At 41.5% G+C, this 12,859-nt stretch overlaps 1 protein-coding gene across 1 annotated transcript in view; it reads right to left on the bottom strand.

Moving 5' to 3' along the window:
- Positions 1 to 1,781: 1,781 nt before the first annotated feature.
- Positions 1,782 to 12,859, bottom strand: part of LHFPL6 (LHFPL tetraspan subfamily member 6) — a 307,788-nt gene continuing 296,710 nt past the window's right edge. The window contains exon 4 of the mRNA XM_066237020.1: positions 1,782 to 2,236. Within this exon, the coding sequence (XP_066093117.1) occupies positions 2,118 to 2,236 (119 nt within the window). The 3' untranslated portion in view covers positions 1,782 to 2,117. The remainder of the gene's footprint in view (positions 2,237 to 12,859) is intronic.

Here is a 12,859-nt window from a genome sequence, read left to right as displayed (position 1 = left end):
GATTTTTACCATAGCAACAAAGCCTCAGAAAAGCCCAGAATTTTATTGGCCGATTCTTGTATTGTTTGTTCTTCCAGGAATCCTCACCCTGGGTGATTAAAGCTCCAGAAGAAAAGCACAATACTCAGATACTCAAGTTAAATTGATAAATACAGTATATAAAGAGAACAGAAAATACAGTTTTGTATGTATAAGTAGCTGGAACACTCAGTTTTCAAATATGGAAAGTATATCATTTAGTAACTAATTGTAATGGACGTTTTAAGGATTTGATACGATAACTCAACTTTGCCAATAACTCCATCCGTTATTCAGTATGCAATCTTGGCTCCTGTAACACTTGGCTCTGTCACGGAGTCATGAAAGGGTCTAAATCTTTCTTTTTTGTTAAGACTGAGATCAGGAGTGTAAGCTAATCTTTCTCAAATGGCCACAATTCCTGAAAGAGGAACTTCACCAGCACAGAAGTACTGAAGAAATATAGCACAAGTAGGAAGTGAAGGAGCAGCAGTCACTCACAGCTTGTGACGACTTTGTCATCGTCCAGGAGACTTTGGGCCCTGACACCTCCTGGACCATGTATGACCTGGCTCTCACTGCCCTATCTGAATGCAGTGCATCTCAAGCTTAAGCCAAAATAAACATGAAATTCTTCTCTCAAATTTGGTCATGATTAAAATGCAATGAATAAGAAGTTAGAATTCTGGTTGCAAAGAATTTAAGTTAAAAACAGGAATTATTTTACACTCACCTGTAACCCTTGGAGTAGTGAGTTTTTTTCATGCTCACTGACCCCTGGGAGTGAGTTTTTTTTCAAAAAATAAAATTAGTTCCAGTTACAGTTTTGTTAACTTACAATCATGTTTGTTTGATAACCAATTTATGGAAACAAGAAGAACATACATTTACCTTTTTTTAATGTTACCTTACACATTTTTAAAATAAATCGATCGTACTCTGGATGGTCAAGAGGCATAAGGACATACATGAACATTCATACTACTCAAAGGGTTAATATCTTGTATGTCTAGAACAATACCTGGTTCGATAATTATCATGTGAATTAATGTGAAGCCTTAAAAGGAAAAGAAAAAGTTACAGGATTGTTAGAGTTGAAAGGCTATAGCTTAAAGAACTTAAAGAAGCAAGCCAGGTAACTTAATTAACACTATATGACTCATTGAGTTATTGAACAAAGAGAGAATTTATTCACAGACAACAAAATAACACTTTTTTGTCTTTTACAAAATGAGTATTGAAATAAATGTGGTACAGCACAGTATAATAAAAGAAAACAAGAGTAATGACTGAAAAACGGACAGAAATGTGCCCCATTACTTCATAATATCACAGCAGAAGCTACTCAGAGAAATATAGCACATTTTTGAATAATATTGAAATACAAAGGCTTACCTCTAAAGGTCTGCATAAACACTCAAAACATATTGAGGGTATAAAGAGTTTATGCAGAATATATAAAATACTGATAGAGTGTTTTATTGGTCCATTTATTAGGTTTAATGTATGCTTCATAAAGTGACAATACAGTATTTTAAAAGTATACTAAAAAGAAAACAGGAAAATGCACAGCTAAGCCTCATGTATGGTCCTTGCGACAATTTATATGTTTGTGCATGGACACGTGTGTGAATGCATATATCTCTATGTGCTCGTGTGCTTTCAGAAGCGCCATGACCTACAGGGAACATCTGCAGGTTACCCTGCTTCCCAACATAATACTGTTTCTACTAGCCCTTTTGATTATCTGAGTCCTTATCTTAAAAAAAATCCAAAACTCTTGTTTGCATATATAGATTCCTTTTGCCTGCATATATGTTCTACAGTAATAATACTCTGTGGAATAGAAACACCTAATACCACTACAATGCTTTTAGGCTTTGGTCCACTTTCTTTCTATCATTCCATGCTCTCATTTCTTTTACAAATCTTGTCCAGCCCTTCCACATTATATAATGTTTCTGATTCCATTGGTTTCATTTCATTAGCATTGGGTGAATCAGAACCACTATTTCACCTGTTGAAAGTAACTCGATGCTTCAATACCTCCACACCTCTTCCACCCATCTTCTCCTCTGTTTATTCTTGGTGGCTCCTTCTCAGTATGGGTACTGCTTCTGTTTCTTGCCAGAGAAGCAAGCCAGCCATGTGCACAGAAGCATGGCAGTGGCAGCACCTGCTCCTGTGCAGTAGTAGGCCCAGCCGATTTCACACTTACCTAGAAACACAACAAGGGCAGAGAAAGCAGGCACAGATCAGGATCATTTTGTAGGAGGCTCTGTTATTTCTCCCAATGTGTGTGTTCCTTGTGTACAGATGTATAACTGATATACCTATTATAAATGTGATGTACTCAATCAAGTGAAATGAAATACATGCCGAAACTGTCTTGAGACTGAAAAAAGTCAGAACAACAATAACAAAAAACCAAGCTCATTAAAAATGAGCTAAACATCTCAGCAAAAACCTTATCACAGGCCCTGGCCAGTTGGCTCAGTGGTAGAGCATTGGCCTGGCGTGCAGGAGTCCTGGGTTCGATTCCCAGCCAGGGCACACAGGAGAAGCGCCCATCTGCTTCTCCACCCTGCCCCCTCTCTTTCCTCTCTGTCCCTCTCTTCCCCTCCCACAGCCAAGGCTCCATTGGAGCAAAGTTGGCCCGGGCACTGAGGATGGCTCTGTGGCCTCTGCCTCAGGTGCTAGAATTGCTCTGATTGCAACAGAGCGACGCCCCAGATGGGCAGAGCATCGCCCCCTGGTGGGCATGCCGGGTGGATCCCGGTCGGGCACATGCGGGAGTCTGACTGCCTCCCCGTTTCCAGCTTCAGAAAAATAAAAAACAAACAAATAAAAAAAACCTTATCACAGAAAATATACAGATGACAAATAAGCATATAAAATGATACTCCACAGGGAAATAACAATGAGACACTACTACAAACCCATTAGAAAGGCCCAATCTGAAACATAGACAATACTTTTTTTTTTTTTTTAATAATTTTATTTTTTTAATGGGGTGACATCAATAAATCAGGATACATATATTCAAAGATAACAAGTCCAGGTTATCTTGTCGTTCAATTATGTTGCATACCCACCACCCAAAGTCAGATTGTCCTCTGTCACCTTCTATCTTGTTTTCTTTGTGCCCCTCCCCACCCCCTATCCCTCTCCCATTCCCCCCTCCCCCCCCCGAAACCACCACACTCTTGTCAATGTCTCTTAGTTTCAGTATTATGTCCCACCTACGTATGGAATAATACAGTTCCTGGTTTTTTCTGATTTACTTATTTCGCTTCGTATCATGTTATCAAGATCCCACCATTTTGCTGTAAATGTTCCGATGTCATCATTTCTTATGGCTGAGTAGTATTCCATAGTGTATATGTGCCACATCTTCTTTATCCAGTCATCTATTGATGGGCTTTTTGGTTGTTTCCATGTCCTGGCCACTGTGAACAATGCTGCAATAAACATGGGGCTGCATGTGTCTTTACGTATCAATGTTTCTGAGTTTTGGGGATATATACCCAGTAGAGGAATTGCTGGGTCATAAGGTAGTTCTATTTGCAGTTTTTTGAGGAACCACCATACTTTCTTCCATAATGGTTGTACTACTTTACATTCCCACCAACAGTGTATGAGGGTTCCTTTTTCTCCACAGCCTCTCCAACATTTGCTATTACCTGACTTGCTAATAACAGCTAATCGAACAGGTGTGAGGTGGTATCTCATTGCCGTTTTGATTTGCATTTCTCTAATAGCTAAAGAAGATGAGCATCTTTTCATATATCTGTTGGCCATTTGTATTTCTTCCTGGGAGAAGTGTCTATTCATATCCTCTTCCCATTTTTTTATTGGATTCTTTGTTTGTTTGTTGTTGACAAATAAGCATATAAAATGATACTCCACAGGGAAATAACAATGAGACACTACTACAAACCCATTAGAAAGGCCCAATCTGAAACACAGACAATACTTTTAAAAAAATATTTTTATTTTGTGAGAGGAGGGGAGGCAGAGAGACAGACTCCTGCATGTGACCTGACTGGGATCCACCTGGCAAGCACTCTAGGGGGTGAAGTTTTGCCCATCTATGGCATTGCTCTGTTGCTCAGCAACCGGTCTCCTCAGTGTCTGAGGCAGAGGCCATGGAGCAATCCTCAGTTTCCAAGGCCAACTCGCTTCAATTGAGCTTTGGTACAGGAAGAGGGGGGGGGGAGAGAGAGAGAGAGAGAGAGAGAAAGAGACAGAGAGAGAAAGAGAGAGAGAAGTGAGAGGGGGAGGGGTGGAGAAGCAGATGGGTGCTTCTCCTCTGTACCCTGACCAGGAATCAAACCTGGGACATCCACACACCAGGCCGATGCTCTGCCACTGAGCTAGCCGGCCAGGGCCACATTGACAATATTAAATGCTAACAAAGATGTGGGACAACAGGAACTCTCATACATTGGTGGTCAGAATGCAAAATATTATAGTCACTTTGGAAAACATTTTGGTAGTATCTTACAAAACTAAGCATACTCATACCATACAACCCAGCAATCCCACTCTGTTATTTACCCAAAAGAGCTGAAACTTTTGTCCACACAAAAATCTGCACATGGGTCCTAACAGCAGTTTTATTCATAATTGCCAAAACTTTGAAGCAACCAAGATGCTCTTTAGAGCTAGGACCCAAACCTGTACAACTTTTAAGAATAGGTCATTGACTCAAAATATCCTTTCTGAGATAATTACGTGGGTTTCTGTATTCATTAATCCTTTTTCTTTTTACAACATTCAAATTATTCTTTTAGTGTGCACAGTAAAGAAAGCTTCTAGATCTTTCATTGAACTTGTCTTTTCTGTGTCAATTTTTTTTTTTTTTTTTTTTTCATTTTTCTGAAGCTGGAAACAGGGAGAGACAGTCAGACAGACTCCCGCATGCGCCCGACCGGGATCCACCCGGCACGCCCACCATGGGGCAACGCTCTGCCCACCAGGGGGCGATGCTCTGCCCATCCTGGGCGTGGCCATGTTGCGACCAGAGCCACTCTAGCGCCTGAGGCAGAGGCCACAGAGCCATCCCCAGCGCCCGGGCCATCTTTGCTCCAATGGAGCCTTGGCTGCGGGAGGGGAAGAGAGAGACAGGGAGGAAAGCGCGGTGGAGGGGTGGAGAAGCAAATGGGCGCTTCTCCTGTGTGCCCTGGCCGGGAATCGAACCCGGGTCCTCCGCATGCTAGGCCGACGCTTTACCGCTGAGCCAACCGGCCAGGGCTTCTGTGTCAATTTTAATCAGTCTTTTAGTCTTATGATCTGATCAGAAAATACTCCAACATAACTGGTTTTCTCCCTTTTCTTTTGTTCTCATTATACATTACATTAGATATAAATAAACACATACACTAAGATACTTGAAATTGCATAGTCACTGAACATATTATAAACCATAGATTGAAAACCACATCTATTTTTTCACAAGTCAGATATTTTTACCTTGTTCACTAATAACTTCTCTATTGAGAGATACACAGACTGTTAGGTGTAGTATGCAATTTGATTTCAGATCTTTTTTTTTTTTTTTTTCTGAAGCTGGAAACAGGGAGAGACAGTCAGACAGACTCCCGCATGCGCCCGACCGGGATCCACCCGGCACGCCCACCAGGGGCGGCGCTCTGCCCACCAGGGGGCGATGCTCTGCCCATCCTGGGCGTCGCCAGGTTGCGACCAGAGCCACTCTAGCGCCTGAGGCAGAGGCCACAGAGCCATCCCCAGCGCCCGGGCCATCTTTGCTCCAATGGAGCCTTGGCTGCGGGAGGGGAAGAGAGAGACAGGGAGGAAAGCGCGGCGGAGGGGTGGAGAAGCAAATGGGTGCTTCTCCTGTGTGCCCTGGCCGGGAATCGAACCCGGGTCCTCCGCACGCTAGGCCGACGCTCTACCGCTGAGCCAACCGGCCAGGGCCTGATTTCAGATCTTAATTGATGTTTATTACGTAGGGGTAGGAAGCATGTGACCTATTTACAGATTAGAAGGCGAAGAGAGGCAAAGTTAAGTGAGTCATCAGTTTGTCATCAAAGCATAGCAAAATTTGATTAAGGGCTTCCACTTCTCAAATGTACTCTAAAGGTATTACTTATGCACAAAGACAATAAGCTATGTCATTCAGTTCCCAACCTAGGTGTTATCCTTGATTTTTCCCTTTCTATATCCAATAATAAGAATAATAGCTTTAAAATAGAAATGTATTGACTGATTTACTTATTGATTGCTATTTGCTCTAAATTGTTAGAAGCACTTTACATGAAGTAAATAGTAATGCAATTAAAGAAGAATATGATGTGATAGGTACATGAGTATCATCCCAATTATGCAAATGGGAAAACTAAGGCCAAGGGAAGTGCATTAACCTGACCAAGGTTGTACCGTTACTAAGTGGCAAGTCCTTTGCCTCTTTCTCCAAAATTTATACAGTGTCATATCACTTCTCAAATGCCTGCACCACTCACAGGTAGTCTCACCCACCCTCACTGCTTTCCTGGCTCCTAGCTTCTACTTACAGCATCACCAACAACAAAGCAGGCAGCTATCTCTTAAAACATGTTAAGTCACCCTTTAACTTAAAATTCTCTAATGAATTCTCAAAAACTCAATCTTCTTCCAATGGTTTTGAATGAACTGGTATCTGCCTTCATCTAAGACCTCATGACAACCTTCCTTCTTATCTCTTTTTCTGGCCACACTGGCTGCTTTCTGTGAATCACATCAGGCTTGTTGCTGGCTTGCGTGCCTTGCCTATTATTCTTTCTGCCCAGAAAGTTCTAATTCCAGATTGCTTGATATCTGACTTTTTTTCAAATGACATCTCTACAAAGATAACTTCCACCCTACACCTGCCTCATCACACTCTGTTCCTTCACCTTGTTGCCTATATAGCACTTAACCATTATTTGTAAATACTGTGTGTTTAATTTCAGTGTCAATTGGGGATATCATTGTATATTTTGTTCCCTACTGTACCCTTACAACAGTGCCTGGCTCATAATAGACACTCAATAAAGAAATGTTGAGTGAAAAGTGAGGAAAAGGAAAAATAGAAAGAAATGAAGCAAATTAAGCAGAGTGTCAGTCCCTAAAAAACAGAGTAATTCTGCAATTTTATTTTATTTTATTTTTTTTTTTAAGATTTATTTATTTATTATAGGGGGGGGGAGGAGCAGGAAGCATCAACTCCCATATGTGCCTTGACCAGGCAAGCCCAGGGTTTTGAACTGGCAACCTCAGTATTTCCAGGTTGACGCTTTATCCACTGCGCCACCACAGGTCAGGCTGCAATTTTATTTTAAGAGCAACTCTAGTCCTATTTTGGCATTGAACTTTCACAAAAAGAAGTAACTATGCATTTACAGCCTCATGCAGAGTGTGTTAGACTGAACGGGATGAAAGATCTAGCAAGATTACATGTCCACCTCAGGGATGGTCTCACTGGAACAATGACCTCCATTAATACTGATAGAGAGGGTAAGAATTTTTCAAGGGTAACAGAGTTCCCTTCAAGGACTGGATTCACTGGTAACCACAGGTGAATGTGACTGTGATTCTTGGGAATATTTTCTTTTTTTTTTTTTTTTTTTTTAGTTTCAAGGATCACACAGGCAATTTATTACTCACAAATCCTTTTGGTGTGCCTGGGTACAGCTTAAGGGGGCCCAGTCAGCGTGCTCCTCTCAGCTGTCTTTGGTCAGAGCTCAGAGCAGCGTGGAGACAATTCACGTTCATGTTGGAGTCTGGGCGACTAAATCGGGGGGCCCCTCAGCTTTAGTACCTTTTCTGGCCAACGCCTTCTAACAGGTGTCAATCTACAGGATTATCACCTCAAACCGCCTTTTTGGAAGTTCCTTACAGGGAACCCCTTTAATGTTAATCTACTAAAATGTTACATCTAACCGCTTTTTAATATGTTGTTATTTATGTTAACTTACAAAGTTATGACATCAAGCCACTTCTTATCTATGTATAACTTCACACACACTAACTGGGCCCTACTTGAAAATCAGAGTCTGTTTATCACATCTGCACACACTATATTAGCTCCTATCCAGATGGCATAACTTTAATTTTCTTAATTAATTTTAATATTATATCTTAACTACTTTTATGTATCTTCCACATTTTTGTTTTTTATATTTCTATATATTTAATTACTATAACATTATATTACTACTCAGCCATCAGACATAAAATCTGATCTTTTATGACAGCACGCATGGACCTAGAGAGCATTATGCTAAGTGGAATAAACCAGTGAGAGAACAACCAATACCATATAATTTTACTGACTTGTGGAGTCTAATGAACAAAATAAACTAACAAGCAAATTAGACAGACTCAAAGATAGAAAGTAGGCTGACAACTGTTGGGGGTGGGGATTTGGGTGAAGGGGATGGAGAGATTGAGCAACAGATTATCCCCCCCCCTCCGAAAAAAGAGAAAATTTCACTTAGACAAACAATAGCGAGGTGACTGCTGGGAAAATGGTGGGGGAAGAAATGGCGGTGGACAGAGACTTCACTTTGGGCGGGGTGGTGAACACACAATAGGTGTACAGAAATATGTTGTAGAATTGTGCACCTGAAAGCTGTTTAATTTTATTAACCAGGGTCACCCCAATAAATGCCAGTTAAAAAAGTATTTCTACCCGGTCCTTTTTCATAACCGTTTTTATCCCTTTACTTTCAGGGTGTGTATGTCTTTTGATTTGAAGTATGTCTCTAGTAGACAACATAAATATATTATAGGGCTTATCCATTCATATGTCTTTTGATGGGGGCATTTAATCCATCTCCAATTAAAGCAATTTCATATTGATTGGTATGTAGTTATTTTCATTGTATTATTCACATATTCGGTCTTTTTGTTCTTCCTCTTAAAGGAGTTGCTTTAACATCTCTTGTAATACTGGTTTGGTAGTGATGAACTCCTTGAGCTTTTCCTTGTTTGGGAAGGTCTTTATCTTTGACTCTATATGATAGCCTTGCTGCATAGTGGATACTTGTTTATAGGTCCTTTGAATATTTATGCCAGTAAAGTTTCTTTTGAGAAATCAGCTGACAATCTTATAAGCACTTCCCTGTAGGTAACTAATTGTCTTTCTCTTGCTGTTTTTAGGGGTCTCTCTCTTGAACTTCTGGCATCTTACTTATGTTATTCTTGGGTGTGGGCCTCTTTAGGTTCAATTTGTTTTGAAACTTCTGTACTTCCCGGACATATATGTCTATTTTCTTCATCAAGTTCAGGGCGTTTATAGTCATGATTTCTTCAGATAGGTTTTCTTTTTTTTTTTTTTGTATTTTTCTGAAGCTGGAAACGGGGAGAGACAGTCAGACAGACTCCCACATGCGCCCGACCGGGATCCACCTGGCACGCCTATCAGGGGCGACGCTCTGCCCCTCCGGGGTGTCGCTCTGCCGCGACCAGAGCCACTCTAGCGCCTGGGGCAGAGGCCAAGGAGCCATCCCCAGCGCCCGAGCCATCTTTGCTCCAATGGAGCCTCGGCTGCGGGAGGGGAAGAGAGAGACAGAGAGGAAGGGGGGGGTGGAGAAGCAAATGGGTGCTTCTCCTATGTGCCCTGGCTGGGAATCGAACCCGGGTCCCCCGCACGCCAGGTCGACGCTCTACCGCTGAGCCAACCGGCCAGGGCCCAGATAGGTTTTCAATCACTTGTTCTCTATTTTCTTCTTCTGGTATTCCTAGAATGCGAATGTTGTTAGGTTTGATAGTGTCCCAGAGGTCCCCTAAACTACCCTCAGCTTATTTTCCCATTTTTCTGTTTTGATTTGATATTTTCTTCTACTTTGTCTACCAAATTGGTTTTCTTCCTCTGCTTCTTCTGTTATTCTGTTGATCCATCCAGTCTATTTAGTATTTGAGTTACTGTATTTTTTATTTCTGACGCATTCTTTTTATGTTTTGTACTTTTCTTCTGTTGTTGTTATTGAAGTCCTCACTGAGATCATCTATTCTTTCTTCTAAGTACACTGAGCATCATTGAAACAAATGGTTTGAACTCTGTCTCTCACAGATGGCTTGCTTCCATTTTTTTATTATTTTGTTCGGTTCTTTTTTCACCCTGTTCCTTCAGGTGGGACATATTTCTTTGTCTCCTCATTTGGGAAGTATCTCTGTGTTTCCTTCTGCGTACTAGGCAGAGCTGCTCAGTATCTCAGTCTTGGAAGAGTGGCCTGATGTAGTAGGTGTGCTGTGGAGCCTCGTGGCACAGGCTCCTTGTTCACCTGAGCTGGGTGCTGTAGGTCTGTCCCCTGTGCGTGTTGTGTGTGCTTTACTGTTGTCATTCAGTTTTGATTGCTGTTGGAACATCGGTGAGTAGGACTGTTGTAGTAATATAATGGGAATATTTTCCATTTTGAACCACTCTCTAAGTCAGTGCTTCTCAACCTTTTTAATGCTGTGACCCCGCAATACAGTTCCTCATGTTGTGGTGACCCCAAACCAAAAAATAATTTTGGTGGCTACTTCATAACTGTAATTTTGCTACAGTTATGATTTGGAATGTAAATACCTGATATGCATTATGTATTTTCCGATGGCTTTAGGCGACCCCACTGGGGTCGCGACCCACAGGTTGAGAACTGCTGCTCTAAGTGGATTAAATAAGTCTAGGGTGAAGAATTAATAGGTAGCTAAGAGACGGCAAGTGGTTTAGAACCTTTCAAGAAGTCAGCAAAATTTGTGGTCAGTCCATTTAACACAGGGCTCATAACAGAACACAATCAATTGTTCATTAATAACAAGGTATTGATGACAATCAGTTCCATGACCTTCATGAAGAGCCAAGTACATAATTCTTTATTATTGGACACTTGCTTGGAAAAAGTAGCTGGTGAGGCTAATTATTTGAGACTAGCGTATATAGCTATTATTAATAGGTATGTAGTTATTGCTATTTTATTATTCATATTTGTGATATTTTTCCCCATCCCTTCCTCTTTAAGTAGTCCCTTTAACATTTTTTCTTTTTGTACTGGTTTGGTGGTGATGAATTCCTTTAGCTTCTTCTCTGGGAAGTTCTTTTTTTATTTTTTATTTTTTTTACAGAGACAGAGAGAGAGAGTCAGAGAGAGGGATAGATAGGGACAGACAGACAGGAATGGAGAGCAATAAGAAGCATCAATCATCTGTTTTTTCATTGTGACACCTTAGTTGTTCATTGATTGCTTTCTCATATGTGCCTTGACTGTGGGCCTTCAGCAGACCGAGTAACCAGCAACGTTGGGTCCAAGCTGCTGAGCTTTGCTTACACCAGATGAGCCCGTGCTCAAGCTGGCAAGCTCAGGGTCTCGAACCTGGGTCCTTCCGCATCCCAGTCTGACGCTCTATCCACTGCGCCACTTCCTGGTCAGGCAGGGGAAGTTCTTTATCTCTCCTTTGATTCTAAATGATAACCTCTCTGGGTAGAATAGTCTTGGTTGTAGGTGCTTGCTTTTTATCACTTGGAATATTTCATGCCAATCCCTTCTGGCCTTCAACATTTCTGGCTAGAAATAAGCTGACAGTCTTGTGGGAGCCTCCTTGTAGATAATGAATTGCTTTTCTCTTGATGCTTTTATGATTCTGTCTGTCTTTAATTTTGGCAGTTGAGTTTTGATGCGTGTTGATGTGGGCCTTTTTAGATTCATCTTGTTTGGAACTCTGGGCTTCCTGGACTTGTATGTCTCTTTCATTTGCCTGGTTAAGGAGGTTTCTGTTATTATTTATACAAGTAGGTTTTCAATTCCTTGTTCTTTCTCTTCTTTTGGTACCCTTATGATGCAAATGTTATTACACTTGATGTCCAGAAGTCTTGTAAACTATTTTCATTTTTTTTTTCCCTTTGCTCTTTATTGTTTCGAGTGTTTTCCTCTACCTTGTCTTGTAAATCACTGTTTTAATCTTCTGCTTCTGTTGTTGATTCCTTGTATGTTTCACTCTGACTGGTCTTTTCTATGGTTTCTACATCTTTTATGTTTCCTATCATTTTGTTTGTTGTCACTGAGTTTATCTGTTCTTTCCCTAAGTTCGTCCTTATAACCAGTGTTTTGAACTCTGTATCTGGTAGGTTGCTTGACTCCATTTTGTTTATTTTCTTTGGAGTTTTTTTCTGCTCTTTCATTTGAAACACAGCCCTCATTTTAGCTGCCTCCCTGTGTTTGTTTCTATGTAGGTAGATCTTCTACATCTCTTCATATTAGCAGGTTGATCTGTGAGTAGGTGTTCTGTGAGGCCCAGTTGTACAGTCCCCTGATCACTGGAGCCAGGTACTCCTGGAGTGTCCCTTGTGTGAGTTGTCCCTTGATTCCTTTTGACATGTCAGTTGGTGGGTTTAGCCTTCAGGCTAACTCATTTGAGGACTGGCTGTGACTGTAGCCAATGCGCTATTGTGGAAGGCCTAAACTTATGGAGCAGAATTCACCCCAGTGGAACTCTGGTTTCTGCTGAAACCACTTTTGAGGCAAATGTGGTGTTACTCTGTTTTGGTCTGAAACTGCCCACCAGGTTTGCTGGTTCAAGAGCCCCCTGGAAGATGCTCAGGTGCATGCCAGGTTCAGCCAATGGCTGTACATCCAGGGGCTACTTGGTAGGAGCTACAAAGAGATATGCAGTTGGCAGCTGCCTGTGCTGGTTTCAAAGGTGCTTAGAAGAAGCCACACTGCAAACCAAGGCTGGCAGCCACCAGTCACAGGCCTGGTGCTGCTCAGAAAGATGCACAGAGTACACTGAGGCCAGCCCCCACATACCATTTGCCCACAAAACACATCTACTAAAACAGCCATGGGCAATGCATGAGTTGATTAGGGCTGGATCTCAG

This window comes from Saccopteryx bilineata, chromosome 6 (assembly GCF_036850765.1).
Source record: "Saccopteryx bilineata isolate mSacBil1 chromosome 6, mSacBil1_pri_phased_curated, whole genome shotgun sequence".
Lineage (NCBI taxonomy): Eukaryota > Metazoa > Chordata > Mammalia > Chiroptera > Emballonuridae > Saccopteryx > Saccopteryx bilineata.
The sequence above is the reverse complement of the archived record's forward strand: the minus strand, read 5'-3'. Positions and strand labels throughout refer to the sequence as shown.